Consider the following 18,139-nt stretch of genomic DNA (forward strand, 5'->3'; position numbering starts at 1 on the left):
TAGACTGAACTCCTCCTACACACACCCCCACATGTGATCGGGGATATGATTACTATCTGTAAATACATTGCGAGGAAGGAGGGAAAACACCAGGGAAGATGAAGAGCTATTTAAGCTGAAGGACAATGCTGGCACAAGAACAAATGGGTATAAACCAGCCTTGAACAAATTCAAACTGGACATTAGAAGAAGTTTTCCAACTATCAGAGGGCTGAGGTTATGAAACAGCTTCCCAATAGGAGTTGTGGGGCAAACAACTTAATTAGTTTTAACAAACAGAGCTGGACAAATTTATGAGTGGGATTGCATGACACGGTTGCTTGTGATGATGCGGGCAAGGTTCAGCAGCCTGATTGTCCTTCCATTTTGTCTTACGTTCCTAAAATTTCATGCTTTGGGACTCATCCCTTTGGGTCAGGGATTTCCCCCTCCCAGTTTAGTCGGAGGGATGGGAGTGTCTCCTTATTCTGAAACAGCAGAGATAGCCACAGCTGGAGATGGGACACTGGATAGGGTGGGCTAGTACCCATTGCCAGTGGCATTGGGATTTCTTTATTTTTGCCTTCCTCTACAGCATAGGGGGCAGGTCACTTACTGGAATCATCAGGGTATATCTCACTTAATCAGTTCCTAGCTATTGCAGGGGCCTCAGGCACTGATGCACCTCAGTCCCTCCGATTCTCTGCTTGTAGCACATAATAGTTTAGTTTCCGGAGGGCTGTATTATTTTGGTTGTTGGGTTTAGTACAGGGATGAGCAAACTTTTTGGCCCAAGGGCCACATCTGGGAATACAAACTGTATGGCCAGGCATGAATACTCAGACAATCGGGGTTGGAGTGCAGGAGGGGGTGAGGGCTCTGGTTGGGGGTGCAGACTCCAGAGTGGGGCCAGAAATGAGTTCAGGGTGTGGGAGGGGGCTCTCGGCTGGAGCAGGGGAGTGGGATGCAGGAGGGGGTGAGGGCTCTGGGCTGGGGATGAGGGGTTTGGGATACAGGAGGGTGCTCTGGGCTGGGATCGAGGGGTTTGGAGGGCAGGAGGGGGATCAGCACTGGGGCAGGGGGTTGAGGCGAGGAGGGGTGAGGACTCTGGCTGGGGATGAGAGGTTTGGAGTGCAGGAGGGTGCTCCAGGCTAGGACCGAGGGGTTCAGAGGGTGGGAGTGGGATCAGGGCTGGGGCAGGGGTTTGGGGCATGGGGGGAGGCTTAGGGGTGCAGGCTCCATGCAGCGCTTACCTCAAGCGACTCCCAAAAGCAGTGGCATGTCCCTTCTTCAGCTCCTAGGCAGAGGCATGGCCAAGCAGCTCTGCACGCTGCCCCATACGCAGGTGCTGCCCCTGCAGCTCCCATTGGCTGTGGTTCCTGGCCAATGGGAGCTGTGAGGGCAGCGCTTGGGGTGGGGACAGTGTACAGAGTGGAGGCCCCTGGCTGCCCCTATGTGTAGGAGCCAGAGGGGGGCCATGATGCTGCTGCTTCCAGGAGCCAAGTGGAGCGGCCCCCGACCCTGCTCCCTGGCTGGAGCGCCAGAGCGGGGCAAGCCCCAGACGCCACTCCCCAGTGGGAGCTCGAGGGCCAAATTAAAATGGCTGGCAGGCCGAATCCGGCCCGCGGGCCGTAGTTTGCCCACCCATGGTTTAGTAGGTGGGGCTGGGTGTTATTGGTGGGCTGTGATATGCAAGAGGCCAGGCTAGGTGATCTGGTGGTCCTTTCTGGCTTTGATCTCTAGGAGTCTGTGACAAGCAATAACTCTGGTGTAGCTAATGGAGATACGATTACAGTTGTTTAGGATTTGAGAAGGAAAGACCACAAAGCAATTCACGTAGATCCTGCTGCAGATATGTCCCCTTCAGTTATTGTACACAGAACAGAAAAATATCTGCAGAGTAAACTAGAAATGGAAACTTATGCTGCCTGGCCAAAGAACTCTCGGTATATTTAGATTGAACAGACCGGGCGTCACTGCTCCCATTGCTGAAACACCCAAGTTCTATCCTTTTCTTCCTCTTGCCCATGTTTTATTTTTTTTTTTGGTTGAAGCCACTGATCCAGAATCTTCTCCACTCACAAGTTTGAAAGAACAGCTTCTGAAACTGATGCCCTTGGGGCTGGTTGGCAACAAGTGATTGATGAGTGTCACCAGGGCTGTCACTGCTCCCCAGAGCCAAAGCTAATGCTGCCACGCCCAGTCTCAGGCAAGGAGGTTTATTCTTTAAAGAGAGGTTAACAAACAAACACAACACAGTCCTAACTCAGCTTTTGGTCCCAGGCTTCAGGGCCCCAGCCGCCCTCCGCTCTGCTCCCCCCCAGAGCAGCAGCTACAGGGCTGCATCCCTGGCTCTAGGGACTAGGGCAACCAGATAGCAAGTATGAAAAATCAGGATGGGGATGGGGGGTAATAAACACTTATATAAGACAAAGCCCCAAATATCAGGACTGTCCCTATAAAATCGGGACATCTGGTCACCCTACTAGGGACCCACCACAGGAGCAAGCTCCACTCCAGTACAGCTTCCTCCTTCGGGTTCAGCCTATCTCAATCCTTCCTTTCTCCCTGCTGCCTATGCAGCCCTTTATAGGCCCAGCTGTAGCCCAGACCTCTTTAATTATCTGTACTGGGCTTACCCACTCCAGTCCAGGGCACTGGTCTCCGTCTGTCCACAGAGACCAGCTACCCTATGACAATGAGCAAAGCAGGTGGCTCTTCCCTCTCTCATCTGATGATCAGCTAGTGTAATGCTATCAGGCTTTCCCATTCCCGCTATAACTTCTGGGGCATTTTTTTGGTGGTGTTTTTGGGGTGAAAGGTTGTTTTGTTTTTAACAACCGCACAGTGATACAACCTTCTCTTTTCTGGCTTGCTGTATCACCACCCTCAGTTCATCCAAAATGTGGCTGCTAAAATTATCTTCTTTGCCCTCTGATCTAAACATCTCACCCTCCCTTTGACTTCCTCCACTGTTTCCCATGGGCCTAACAAACAGAATTTAAACTTCTTGTGCTCATCTTTAAGGCTCTACCCAACTCAGTTCTGGCTTTCATCTATCTCATCCCTTGTCTCCCTCTGTGCCCTGTCGCTGTCCCACTCCCAGCTCTGTGCCTTCCCCGATGTTGCCCAAAATACGTGGTATGTCCTTTTCACTGCAGCACACCAAGCCACCACCTCCTCACTCAAGTCCTTCCTAACTGCTCACAAGAAGTGTGCACTGGAAATCAATTAATAACTAATAACAAAACTCACTCCCTTTTGTGGGTTGTCCAGTGCATCCTGTTTCCTCTGTATATACTTTCCAGGACAGGGACTGTTATTTTGTGTTTTGTACAGCACCCAGCATGCTGTCAGCTGTTCTACCATCACAAGGTCAGTCGACACAGTCTCAGCCTGGAAGAGATGTAGAGCTGTTCCTGTCTCTAGTGTGTGAGAGGGAGTATAACAACACCTGGATTATCGTTCTGCTAGGCTAAATCACATACTGAGTGGAAAATAGACATTCAATGTAACATGGAGTAAGTAACGTTGTTAGAAACAGTCAATCATGTGAGCTAAAATATTGAATGTAATATTTAACATTGCAAGCAAACCAGAGGTTGAGTAACTAACAGAGAATTATCAGAGGGGTAGCCGTGTTAGTCCGGATCCACAAAAACAACAAAGAGCAGAGAATTAGACATATATAGGGCCTACAGGAGTTCCAAGAATGGAGAACTTGTAGGGCTGGGCCTATGAGACTTCCAAAAAAAATTGGTAATAACTTTAAACAAAAAATATCTAATAAATATTGATTTTTCTAGGTGACAAGGTTATCCCACTCTACGTCCCTCAGTGTGGTCAATGCAAGTTCTGCTTGAGTCCAAAGACCAACCTTTGTGAAAAGATCAGGTAGGAATTGCAAATATTTTACCTTGCAGGGAGCAGTAGGAGAGGCTTTTCCATTGGGCCACAGCTGCGGAGGTGCTGAGAGGCAATCATGGAGGCAGTTACACTTCCATGATTCTCTGTGCAGCTTCATCCTGGGACTGCTCTAACTTTCACAAGATGGGATAGGCCATCCACCACCTGGCAGTAGCTGGAGCACAGCAGGCTCTAGCCATGCCTTATCCCTCCTGCCCCTGACATGTCTATTACACTGGGGTGAGAATGATGGTATAGGGGCCAGCTACATTTCTTTATGGGTCTCCTGCCATACCAGGGAAAGACGCTGCAGGGGAAATGTGGGGGTTTTCCTCTCCCTTTTTGTGCCAAGAGGAGTCGGGTCAGAGAACACTTCACTTTCTAGTCATCTTGCTTGCCAGACACTTAGAACATGTAATGAATAAAATATTAGTCTTTGCCAGCTTTTAAATCCAAGTAGTAGCCACAGGAAATTTATTCTCAAGTATTTAGTTCTAATATGTGACTGTTAGGAGCCAGGTGACGCACTAATCTAGCAGAACATCTGGAGACTCCAGTTAAAATCCTTGCTCAGGACAGATATGAAAATGAGTTTGATGGTTGGTCTCCTCTTAAACCAGCGGTGAGCAAACTATGGCCCGAAGGCCACATCAGGCCCTTCAGACATTTTAATCCATCCCTTGAGCTCCTGCCGGGGAGCAGAGTCCAAGGCTTGCCCCACTCCGGTGCTCCAGCCAGGAAGCAGGGTCAGGGGTTGGCCCTGCTATGCATGGCTCCCGGAAGCAGCAGCATGTCCCCCCTCTGGCTCCTACACGTAGGGGCAGCCAGGGGGCTCTGCACGCTGCCCCCGCCCCAAGCACGACCCTGCAGCTCCTATTGGTCGGGAACCACAGCCAATGGGAGCTGCAGCGGTGGCACCTCTGGACAGGGCAATGCACAGAGCCGCCTGGCCATACCTCTGTTTAGGAGCCAGAGGGGAGACATGCTGCTGCTTCCGGGAGCTGCTTGAGGTAAGCACTGCCCGGAGCCTGCACCCCTGTCCCCATCCCAGACCCCAATCCCCTGCCGCAGCCCTCCAAAACCCTCAGTCCCAACCCAGAGCACCCTCCTGCACCCCCCATACCAACTGCCTGCCCCAGCCCTAAGCGCCCTCCTGCACCCTGAGCTCCTAATTTCTGGCCCTACCCCAGAGCCCTCTCCCCCAGCTGGAGCCCTCACCCCCTCTCACAACCCAGCCCCCAATTTCATGAGCATTCATGGGCCACCATACAATTTCCATACCCAGATGTGACCCTCGGGCCAAAAAGTTTGCCCACCCCTGGCCTAAACTCTACTGTTCACATTCCACAAAGACCAACTCACCATTTGGCAAAATTGACAATCTTTGTTCAAGTGCAGCCCATGACTGCAGTAGCAAAAGTATGGTAAGTAGGGGATGCTGACAGCAGGGGACAGTGAAGTATAAATTCCGTTTTTGTTGTTGTTGTCTCCCTAGCAAAATTAAAACACCTATTTCTGATCAAGACCTGATGCCCGATGGTACCAGCAGGTTCACCTGCAAAGGGAAGCAGATTTACCACTTCATGGGGACTAGCACCTTCTCTGAATACACTGTTGTAGCGGAAACTTCTCTTGTCAAAATTGATGCTGCTGCTCCCCTGGATAAAGTCTGTCTGATCGGCTGTGGATTTTCCACAGGTTATGGGGCTTCCCTCAATACTGCCAAGGTGAGCAAATTAAGGCTCAACTACTCACTGTAATAACATGAATACCCTTTGATTACCCTAATCAATTCCCTTTGATTAGGAACTTGTTCCACATGATTGTAATGAATTCAGTAGCTTTACTCACATGAAAAAGTGAGCAGTATTGTCTCTAAAGGTTAATTAAAAAAAAAAGAATATGCTCTTCTGGAACATTAGTCTTAACCATTTTATATTATACATATATATGCATGTATAATGTAAAATAATTTAATAAAAAAGTTTTACGTAGTGTATTGTTACTGTATTTTTATACAGTGTTTTATATTTTTTTAAAATCTTTAGTACAGTTCTAGTTTTAAAAACACAACCGTACTTGACAGTTTACGTATAACCTCAGTTTCCAATTTCCACATTTCTGGGGTTAATAGTAATGAACACTAAGCCAACACACCAAGTTCCATTTGAGAGGTGTGGTCTGGGTGAGTCATGAATCAAAGGTCTTGATATTAAACACACAAAAAGTGGATCATTTCTTATATTTTTCAAACAATAAAAAGGATATGGCCCCATCCAATCTGTGCATTTGCTGTGGTTTATTGACATGAGCCAGAGATCACAGACAAACATTTAGAAAGCTCCTTTTCTCTCCAGAGTTCTAAGGCCATTCCCTAACCTTTCTTATTGCAGGTGGAACCTGGGTCTACCTGTGCTGTCTTTGGCTTGGGAGGAGTCGGCCTGTCAGCTGTCATGGGCTGTAAAGCTGCTGGAGCTTCTCGGATCTTTGCAATTGACATCAACAAAGATAAATTTTCATTGGCAAAAGAGTTAGGAGCCACTGACTGCCTCAATCCTCAGGATTTCAAGAAGCCCATTCAGGAGGTTATAATTGAAATGAGCAACGGTGGGGTCGATTTTGCCATTGAATGCATCGGTAATGTTGCTGTCATGGTATGTGTCATGTTCTTCTGCACCAGATATGGACTGGTCACAGAGCTTGCTTATGCACACCAGATGTGTTCACCATAAGATCCTTTACTGCTCTGCCAGGTATGGCTAAGGTTAGCTTTAAATAAGGTATTTTACACACAGTGCCACCTAATGACTGAACCGTATAATACAGTTTAGCGTTCCATTACAGTATGTATATTTTGGTCTAGGTCTGTGCTCTGTTACAGCGGTAATAGGTGTGATATGAACACTTAGATGGGATAAACAGTCGGATATATTGAGATTGTTGTTTTTATTAAAACAGACAGTAATCATTCATTACAATTAAATACCCTCCAAGTGTTATGTTCTAAAGATCCTCCCAATAACGGTCTCCCCCAGTGGCTCTTCTTCCCAATATGGTACACTCTTGACATGGAACTTACAAGAATAAAGCTGCTAATATTAAATTTCTATGGGTTGTACAGTGCCTTTACAGAGGTTACTGAAGGGTGCACTTCCTAGCTGAAACTTCCTGAGGTGTTGCTTCTGAGGAAAGCAAAATGTCCCAGGGAGCTCATGAGGCACCTGTTGTTGCTGCATGCTTTAATGGAGAAGGGGAAACTGGCCCCTTTTCACAGATGGATTCTTAGTATGGCCTTTGCTGTCAGAATTCCCTTCTTCTTTCAAATCTGAAGTACAAGGAACAAAATTGTTCCTGGCCCCTGCACAGAGACACAAGACGGTCCTCGTGCCCTCTTCCTCACTCCCTGGTACCTAGCTCTGTGCAGGTTTGTGATATAGCAACATGCCTTCATCTGGCCACTGTATCATATGGAAAGCCAAAGGCAACCTCACCTAGTCCCACTAGCTGCCAACTCAGACACTGCCCATCCTGCTGTTTGGGAAACAGAACCATACAAGCAAGCCATTACATAAAGCATTTCCATTCAGCATCTTCTCCAGTGCTCACTAGCCACCCCAATCAACAAGGTGTCCAATCAGGCAGCAAAGCCTGTAACCTCAAAATTCCATTTCCAGCCCTCAATAACGCAGACTGAATGTACGTTCTCCTCACCTTTATATGCTGCCCCCAACGGGGTGCATACAAAGATATCCTATACACACTTTTGGGATTGTACAGGTTCATATGCTGCCATTTCACAAGCCAGAAAGCTTCAAAAAGAAATGTATTAAGTTACTCAATCTTTTTTCTTTTTAATTATTTAGTAATTACTAACTTCTTACATCCTACTTAACCCATGCAAACTGGTACCAAATATACCACAGAGCTGCAACATTTATCCTATCTCCCAGCAAAATTTTGGATTCATGAGTTAAGAAATCATGGGAAAGCCTCTATAAACCAAATTACTGTGTCACATGAAGTATTATCATTTACAAGAATGATTCCAGTGCCAAATTCTGGTTCTGTTCAACCCAATGAGAGAACTATCATGGCCTTTATTGGAATCAGGATTTGACTTTTAATGCAAATGAAATAAGACTGAACTACTAAAACAAGCATAATTACTGTAAAATATCACAGTCTTTAAGACAGGTGATCATGGTATTGTTCAGGTAAGACTAAACTAAGTACTGACTTTTTGGAGGGCACAGAGTTCATGCAATCTTTCTGCATAATTATGTTAAGTCAATCTTACTTGTTTTGCAAATTTTCAGAACACCTTTATGTCTAGTTGAATTGCAGTGGTGAGGAGTGGGATTTGTTCCATCTTTTCATTTTAAGCACCTTCGAACACATTTATTGCCAGGATGAAATCTACCATTTTTCCTGCTCTTTGTTTTCTGGAAATTAGCCAATTTCTGATCCCTGACAATAATTTACCTCTTACCCCATGGCTAGCAGCTCAGTCCACACTCAAACTCCCATTAAAGTCCATGAAAGTTTAGTGAACTATGAACTGAATAAGGGCCTAAAGTCTGACCCCACAAGCAGTAATGAGTTCATCTTCTGCCCTTTAAATCTGAGTTTGCTTTGTCTTTCAGAAAGCTGCCCTGGAGTGCACCACGGTGGGCTGGGGAACTTGTACGATTGTTGGAGTGGCTCTGGGTGGACAATCAATCCCTGTTTCTCCAATGCAGCTGATAATGGGAAAGAAAATAAATGCCACTTTCTTTGGAGGTCAGTTTTCCCACATAGTTTAGCCCAGGGGTAGGGCTAGTATATTCACCCTACCTTTTTAATATAGCTGTGAATCACTGTAATTGTGTTCATCAGAAAAGATTGGAATTACTGGTCTGCAGGGAGCACTTCACCCCTGAGCTTCAATCACTACATTAGCTCCCTACTGAACCCTGGATCAAATTCAAGTTCATGGCCCTACCATTCAAAGATTTCCACAGGCAGATCTATCTGACAAACTGCATCTTCCTCCGCCACAAAGATTTTTCATGATACCTTTTTTTGTTTTGTGGAGCACAGTTATCTATCAGAGTCAAACTCATGAGGATGGGAGACCGAGCTCTCTCAGCAGCCAGCCCAGGACTGTGGAACTCAATTCCTGCAAGGGTCAGGCTGATCATGGATCACTGCTTTCAGCTTCCAAAGGCACACGCCCATCTCTACACCCTACCTGCCTTCAGCAATAATAACAATTAACACAACAAGCCAAGTAATCAACACAATTTAACTTTCAATGTCATAGGAGGGGAGAGAGAACCACCAGACAAAGAATCACAGGAGAAATTCACCCTGGCAGAAGTCCAGCACAAGGGCTATTCACCACTCACACCCTCAAAGCAAAGCTTCAGTGGGACTGAACTGGTGCACAGGCCTCATGCTGGCCCTCTGCACAGGGGTAAATGTCACCCACTTGATTACTTGGCTATGGTCTTGCCACAATGGTGAACATGGTATAAATACGTACATCAGGAGTCTAAATGGCCATTAAATAAGCTATACCCCAAGATCAGTTAAGGATAGAATTTATATTGTTGTACATACAAATATTATCAAACTTGTAGATCTTCAAAATCAAATTTCTATTCTAAATTATGCAACTAGTTTTAAAAGTGGTGGCTCACTTCCTAACAGATTAGAGAGAGCAGGCTCTCCAGTCTGTGAAATGAAGTATGTGAGTGACCCCTCCTGAGTTGATGACATTTTGCCTACAATTTTGTTTTTCTGTGCCAAATCCTCATTGACTTCAATGACCATTCCACATATGGAATGAAAGTAAACTATGACTCTAAATGCTTTTTTAATGACTGACAGCTCCATAAACTACAACCTTGTATACCTCATGGTTTAAGCAAGACAGAGTCTTAAATAATGGTTCTGAACTTAAATTAATTTACATGTATATTCTCCTACCTGAAAACTGTTGTGCCACTTGGTAATTCTAGAAGTAACTGGAGAGAACAGGGGTAGTTTAAAAAAACCTCACAGGAAAAAAATGTTCAAGTTGAGCACTGATTTAATGACCACACCGCTGTTATGTTCCTCTCTTCATAGAAAATACAGGTGGCTTTTTTCACTCCCTAGGCTTTGCCAGGGAATACCAGCAGAACCAGGATGCCAGCTGTTCCCCATAGTGGAAAGTGCAATGAGAAGGATGGGTTGAGATGACATAGGCTGCCTGTATCCTCAGTCCCCCCAGGGAACCTGGAGGCAGCCAGCACAGCCCAGAAATTGCGATGGTCCTGCTTAGGAGAGGACATAACAAGCGTGCCTAGGACATGTGCTAATCCAGAATATCTCTTGGGCAGCCTTTGGTGAGAGGGGTACCTTCCGTAGAGTCCCTGCCATAAATTAATGCTGACCTCACCCAGTGGAACTCAAGGGGAGAAACACAGTGCAAATATCTCCTCCTGGAAGTCAATCTCCCCAAAGACACAGTTGCAGGAGAGTGTAGATTGCACTCCTTTCTGGGCCAGAGGAGGCAAATCAAGTCCACTTAAGAATGACTTTGGTCTTTTCAATGAAGTGCTGACCACACATGAACCTCCCTGACTAATTTCCTGTTCCTATTCCGGAACCAAAATTATCTTTTTTATGACCAAGTTATGTAAATACAGCCTGTTTGATCTGGGGTGTTATTTGCTTTGTTGCAGGTTGGAAGAGTGTAGATTCTATACCAAAGCTGGTGTCTGATTATATGGCCAAGAAATTCAGTTTGGATGCCTTGGTGACGTACACTCTGCCATTTGACAAAATCAACGATGCTTTTGATCTTATGTATGAGGGGAAGAGGTAGGTAGTTATCAAGAAATTAATATCAGCCTTATCTTTGCTGATCTATCACCTTTAAAACAAACATCATTTAAAAACCCAGCAAAAACCTCATTCCTGCTGCTCACTTAGCGAAGCACAACTGATAGGGTGATCAGACAGTGTTTTCAAGGGGCTCCCACAAACAGTTTCCTAGTCAGCCCAATGTATCAGGCAGGGGTTCATGTGCTTCCACAGAGGAGGGCAGAGGGACTGGGAAATCTACATTTAAATAAAATACTTTCTTATAAACTAAACTAAAAAATGAGGTATCAGCACTGAGCAAACCAACCCTTTTTTTTAAGTTACACTTTTGCTGGAAATATTTATACTTTATTCCTGAGATATATACTGAGTATATTGATAGCATAGCACTGCGTTCAACTTTTGAAGGGTGCATGTGAGGGGACCTTTTAGAGGGGCCATGGCCACTGCCATCTGGGCCAATCTGGCCTATTGCAAAAGCCAAAATTTGTCTTGCCAAGTCTTTTAGTGACATTCCACCACAGGATTATGTTATTTGTGGCACAGTCACAGACAGGTTTAGCAAAGAGCAAGTGACTCCATCCAAGGCAGAGAAACTAGCCCAAATGTCCCTTTACTGTGGGGACAATTTTAAGAGGGACCCCAAACACCCCCTGCACCCCATCACTGCAACAACCTCTGAATCCTAGTACTTCACCCTCCCAGCACAAGAATAGTTCTGCTAAGTTGGTCAACAACTGACAGAGGTGGGAATGGCTGAGTGTTTAAACAGAAGCAGCCACATAAGGTAAAAAGCGAGCATTGTCCATATGCAGATGCTATGCGCAAATGTTAAATAATAAGTTACAAATAAACAACATTGATATATTTTTCTGTTTTCTGTTTGCAGCAACAGAACCGTCTTGGTTTTCTAAGGATTCAACTTAAATTTTTGAAGACTCCCATATGAATTTAAGCGTTATCCTGAGGCTGCCTCACTGCTTAATGACTCAATTATCTTTTCTTTATATATTCAGGAAAGTACTTATGTTCAGTATGTGATAATATGGAATAGGTAGAAACTAAAGGTCACAATAGACAATAGCTGTAAATACACAGACATAAGTGTTGTGGAAGTGTATGATACCAATACATAATATTTATACACGGATGTGTAGACAGTGGGTCACTTTAGTGCAACATGCTTTTTTGCTAACACTGCTATATGTTATTTTTGATTTGTATACAGTATCTAATCTCATGAAATAATTAACCACATAAAATGTGTTTTCTAGTTTTTATGCCAAGAGTTTTCATTCCATTCCATTTCTGTTGGCATCATCTTGCAAAAGACTACAAACAGCCTCAAAGTGACTAAGGGTTAGATCCACAAAAGGCCTGAGCGTTGTAAAGCCTAACTTGCCACCCAGTGGTATCCTCAGCCCTGAGTTAGGCACATAGATTCTCTATACCAGGGGTAGGCAACCTATGGCACGGGTGCCAAAGGCGGAACGCAAGATGATTTTCAGCAGCACTCACACTGCCCGGGTCCTGGCCACCAGTCCAGGGGATCTGCATTTTAATTTAATTGTAAATGAAGCTTCTTAAACATTTTGAAAACCTTATTTACTTTACATACAACAGTAGTTTAGTTATATATTATAGAAAGAGACCTTCTAAAAACATTAAAATATATTACCGGCATGCGAAACCTTAAATTAGAGTGAATAAATGAAGACTCGGCACAGCACTTCTGAAAGGTTGCTGACCACTGCTCTATACAATGCATTGGGAGAGTTAGGTACCTAAGAAAGTGATTCACAGAAGCCAGCAACTGCTTAAGGTAGCCAGTAAGAAATGCTGAGGAGAAGGGTGTGGCCGAAGCCCTGCTCCCTCAGGGAAGTTAGGCACCTAACTCCAGTACTAGGGATTCACATTCATGAACCTTCTGGAATTGGATGTCTAAGCCAGCCTGCCCTTTCTCCCAAAGGGGAAAAAAACCAGAATGAGAGCCAGACACACCCACTCTATCATAACCAATAACCCAGCAGTTAGGGCACTCACCTGAGATGTGGGAGGCCTGCTTTCAAATCCCTTTTTCTGCCTGGCTTGGAGCAGGGACTTGAGCATGGGTCTCCCCTATCAAGAATGCCATAACCACTGAGCTATTAGGCATTCTGGGGTAGAGCACTCAATCTCTCCTATTGAAGTGGTGGAGGGGACAGGAGTCAGAGAAGCCGATACCTGAGACCAGGAAGGGAGAGAGCCAGCAGCTGCTGGGAACAAGGAATCGGGCTGCTGCTGGAAACAGGAGGGTGGTGCGTATAGTCACCATCTCCAAAATTACTGCATGGGTGCAGGAGCTCTTTGTATCATCACGAGAACTCCTGCAGCAGGGGGGCACAAGCATGTGTCTCATGATAAATTCATGAGACTCAGCAATACTGTGTCTATGTGGGAAAGTTATGCCAGGATAAGCTAAGGTGTGTATTTAAACCAACAGTGTTATATCAATATAAACCCCTGTGTAGACACTTTTATTCCAATGTAAGAGGGCTATTTTTGGTTTAGCTTGTATCACTTGGGCAGCTGTGCAAACAAAACCAAAAAAGCCACTCTTATCCTGGAATAAGAGTGTCTACACAGAGGTTTATACTGGTATTACAATATTGGTTTAACTATACCAGTTTAATTATACTGGTATAAATAAGGCCTGGTCTACACTGGGGGTGGGTGTCGATGTAAGATACAGAACTTCAGCTACGGGAATAGCGTAGCTCAAGTTGACGTATCTTATTTTGACTTACCTCCTGTCCTCACGGCGTGGGATCGACAGATGCGGCTCCCCCGTCGACTCCGCTTCTGCTGCTCTCTCTGGTGGAGTTCCAGAGTCGACGGGAGCGCGTTCGGGGATCGATATAGCGTGTCTAGATGAGACGCACTATATCAATCCCCGATAGATTGATTGCTACCTGCTGAGCTGGTGGGTAGTCTGGACGTAATAAAACTTCCCTGTTTAGGCAAGCCCCCAGTGAAAGTTACAGAGGAAATATCCAAGGCCTCACTTTTATGACAAACGTTTAAATAACATCAATGGCCCTGATCCTGCAAACTCTAGGTACACCCTTAATTCTCCACCAATGCAGGGCCACTGGAACTACTGGCGTTGGAGATACAGCATCCCTCCCAGCTCTAAGTAATAATAGGAACTGAATGCAGGGCTTCCATCATACACAGTGTTTACAGTTTTGTTAGCTTTCAGTATTCCCAATATAAAACTTGCTCCAGCCCCCATGCACCTGTACCAGTTCTGTCGAATTATTCAGGACAATTGATTTATTCAATTCACATTTAAGCATGTGCATAAATTCTTATGGGACCAGGGCCTAAAATATTAACGCATTAACATCTCACCTCTACATTATAAATAAATAAATTCTAATCTCCATACCATTGAGTATTACTGTCAAGTTTTGCAAATTTGACTGAATCTAACCAATTTTGTTTTATTTAGCTCCATGTCATAAAAGTAACAACTATCTAAAACTAGGTAAAAATAAATATTACTATTACAAACACCAGTCTTTGTCACTGGACTTTATCACTAAGTTTTACAATTTTTTTTTTAAACTTTTCAGTTTTAAGAATTGTATAAGTGCTCCTGTGAGGAAACATTATGCAATTAAGTTAACGTTTCACACAAATTATTACAGTGACATCTAGTGCTCATTTTATTTTCTCTTTGGTACGATTTGTTATTGTTTAATTTTCTTAAGATGCAGGAATAATTTGTTTTTTTCATATTACAAACACACAGCAATTTGTTTCCAGTACACTTATCCAATTACTAGCATCTCCAGGGTCTGTGTGTGTAAAAAAATATGAAACTCCCTAATCCTCTCCTTCTGAGCCAATAGGAGTTTTGCTAACCTTTCATCAACTACAAGTTGCTCTTACAGTATATCATATTGACCACTGATTGGTCAGGGCCTTGGATAAAACACAGGTTGTCAATATATAACGGTAGAGTTCCCCAGATCATATTCCATTTCTAAAATTTCTTTGGCTTCTGAGTTGAACAAAAATCATATTTAAAGGACTAGCAAAGACCTTTAAGATATATATGAATTAATCTCCATTGGGAAGAAAAGTATGGCTTCAATTCAAGTGGGGTATGGTTTTGTTGCCTATAACCTTATAGTATGGTCTTTGAATTTCTCCCTGGATGGTTAGTGTTTCACTCAGGTAATGTACCCAAAATTGACCTGAGAAAGACCGACCTTTTCTGAGTTTCTTAAAAAAAAAAAAAAAAAAATCTAATGCAAAAAATTATAGCAATAGTAAGTATAATTTATGGGGTGGCAAATAATAGAAAATGGACCCATATAAACATTAGAAAAAAAATGTGTTTGGTTGTGCAGTTAAGGTTGCATCAGGACATATGCCAACTATTCAAAACCTTAAAAGCATGAACATAAGAAGTTATGGGGAAATGCTCTAGCTTTCCTTGTCACCATCACACATCATCCACAAAGCACTGATTTCCATCTCTAACAAATACCGATAAGTAATATGCACCCCAGCTTCTTGCTACTCTAATGCAAAACTTTAAAAGCAACCTTGTACTCTCTTATATCAAGAGATCAGCACATCTGACTGTCACACAGGCCATTCATTTGGAAATTTATTCTGCTTTAACATTACTGAAATCACAACTAAGGTTTTCCCTTTGAAACCAAAAATTGCAATACCTATTTCAATAACATTTTCCATGTTTTTAAGAAAAAAAACTTAAATCCATTAAAAATCGTGGAAAAAAAAACTAAATGTGGGTCAATTTAGTACACTTCCTTAAAATATTTCAAAATTATTTTCATTTTGAAAATAGGTTTTCATTTTTCAACCTTCTCTACTCAATAGAAATAAATAAGTAATATTTATACCTCTTAATTTTTCAAAGTGTTATACAAACATTGTCCTCCCAACTCGCCTGTGAAGTAAGTTAATGTATGCGAGTTGAAATGATAATTCAGGCGTTCCTGGCTCCTAGCCCAGTTCATTGCAGGACATCACATGGCTTCTCCCATTCAAATACAGGCGCCAGTTATACAAGTAGTCCCTTACATGAGGATGGCTGCATTCACACATAGGCTCACTGAAGTCTGTGGGGCTTCACAAGGGTCCACTTGCATGGAACAACTTGCTGGATCAGAATCACAGTTGGTAAAAAGTACAAAGTCTCTAACTATTCATCTCCCCTCCCATTCTCCCCAAAAAATCATTTTCTAAGGAAGGAGTAATTGTTGGTAATACCATATAGGAATAATGGAGAGTCTGGTATTCACCTTTTGGTGTAGCGTGAAGCCTGATCATGTACCTTGACGGGAGCTGAGGATTTTCTGATGCTTTTTGTCTTCCCTACCACAATCAAATTGTAAGTGTTTTTCAATTCCACCTCTAACCAGGCAGAGCTTACTCATCAGATACAGAACCAGACCTTAAGAAAGCCGAGTCTGGAGGCCCAATAAGAAATAAGCAACGGAGAGTCCTGTGGCACCTTTAAGACTAACAGACGTATTGGAGCATCAGCTTTCGTGGGTGAATACCCACTTCGTCAGACGCATGTCCAATAAGAAATGTGAAGTTGGGCCATCCCACTTTAAAGGGAGTGGCATATGGCCAGGCATATTATGGCTGTAAAATCCCCCCTCCCCCTCAAAAAAAAACAACTAAAGAAATGTTTAGCCTGATCCTGGAAATTTTTGTTCAAGATGGACAGAAAGAGCTGTTCTGATAGGTATGTTGGGATAAATAACATAGTCTGGGGGATCCTGCCTTCCCAGGAAACTTATAAGATCTGTCCAGGATCTATAACCAATTTGATACTTTCAGTTACTTTAGGACAGTGGTGTTCACAGAGGTCTTGGAAGGACAGCTTGATATAAATACCCATATACCTAGTACTGCATTTTGCTAGTCAAAAAAAGAAATCAGAATAGCGAAAGTAGAGTGTCACAGAGTGTATGAATGGGAGGGACAAGAGTGGGGAATCCTCTCCTTATCTAATGTTAACTACATAGCCCAGTAAGCCTCTGTATGAGGTAATAATTTGCTGTATATACATTCTATATATTTAAAAAAATAAAAGAACACCTCAGCTATACCCCATGGCCTTGCAGGCATATAAGCTCCCATTCTCGTGGAGGTCATGGGAATAAAAACAATCTTGAAGAGAGATTTAAATAAGGAAGGATAGGGTTCTCTCCGACCAGTTTAGGATAGGCATTACATGAATGAAATAATACCTGAGTGGGGAGCAGTTATGATGTCACAAAAAAGGGACTATGGCTTTATGCAGGGGAATAATGAAAATCTATGTAATGCAAAACCATGCTTGTATCACAAAATGAGACAACCTCAAAATAGTGTGAAAACGTCACGAATACTCAGTCATGTGACCACACAAATGATGACACATGGAAACACCATGATGATATGTAGAACCCCTGGCTGCTCCTTACTGCATCAACTCTGAAGAACAAAATAATGTTGCAACATAATGATGTAAAATTCACAATGGGTGGCAACCCTGTCGGAACTCCCAAGTAACAGCAACTTATTTTCATGCAAATAACCTTGGCAATAAACAGGAAAGAGAAATACATAAAGCATAAAAACGTCTCTCAATGTAACTTTTAGAAAAAGCCAGCATGAGACACTAGTGAATCTTGATCTGGGGGTATCAAGAATGAGATGGGTGGGCATAAAGACAAGACTGGCAGATGTTTCTGTCCACTCCCACTGCTGGAACAGTGCTGTGTTATTATTATTAGCTATGTATTTCAAAATAGTTATCCTACTAGCCATGCTCCCACAACACAGGTCAGGGCCGCCCAGAGGATTCAGGGGGCAAAGAAATTTTGGGGGCCCCCTTCCATAAAAAAAAAGTTGCAATATTATAGAATACTATATTCTCCAGGGGGCCCCCTGTGGGCCTGGGGCAAATTGCCCCACTTGCCCGCCCGGCGGCCCTGACACAGGTCCTGCTAGGTGCATGGGGCACCCTGTAGGGGCGGGGCCAGCTGGTAGAACTGCATCTGACGCCGCACCAATATTTTGACTAGTGCAGCAGGTAATTTCATTTCCAAGTTTTCCAATGTTCCGCAGACCTTTCCCCGCTCTGGAAAAGGCTGGAAGTTCTTCCTCAAGAACAGTCACCACGTCTTCTGAACCCCCGGCTCTAGCTTGCCCCCAGAGCGCCGTGAGAACACCCTGGGCGCGTTTCCCCGCTGGCTGCTTGTAGATGTAGGAGTGAGTTTTCATATAGCTGGTGCATAACTGCACAATAACAAGAGCCCCACGGCCCAGGGACAAACGGGGGCGGGGCGGGGAACACTAGTGGGGGGGGTCACGTTTTCCTGCC

At 43.9% G+C, this 18,139-nt stretch overlaps 1 protein-coding gene across 5 annotated transcripts in view; it reads left to right on the forward strand.

Annotated features, from left to right (window-relative positions):
* The window catches only part of LOC120406147 (all-trans-retinol dehydrogenase [NAD(+)] ADH4), a 55,459-nt gene extending 43,442 nt beyond the window's left edge, over positions 1-12,017 (forward strand). For 4 of the 5 annotated variants that reach the window (XM_039540497.1, XM_039540499.1, XM_039540496.1 and 1 more), the window contains exons 4-9: positions 3,786-3,873; positions 5,381-5,612; positions 6,279-6,539; positions 8,529-8,664; positions 10,596-10,734; positions 11,627-12,017. In XM_039540497.1, the coding sequence (XP_039396431.1) occupies positions 3,786-3,873; positions 5,381-5,612; positions 6,279-6,539; positions 8,529-8,664; positions 10,596-10,734; positions 11,627-11,651 (881 nt within the window). In that variant the 3' untranslated portion in view covers positions 11,652-12,017. Of the gene's footprint in view, positions 1-3,785; positions 3,874-5,380; positions 5,613-6,278; positions 6,639-8,528; positions 8,665-10,595; positions 10,735-11,626 lie in introns of those variants that run through there. The other variant, XM_039540500.1, reaches the window with a different exon arrangement.
* The last annotated feature ends 6,122 nt before the right edge of the window (positions 12,018-18,139 follow it).

The sequence above is a fragment of the Mauremys reevesii genome, linkage group 5, assembly GCF_016161935.1.
Source record: "Mauremys reevesii isolate NIE-2019 linkage group 5, ASM1616193v1, whole genome shotgun sequence".
Taxonomy (NCBI): Eukaryota; Metazoa; Chordata; order Testudines; family Geoemydidae; genus Mauremys; species Mauremys reevesii.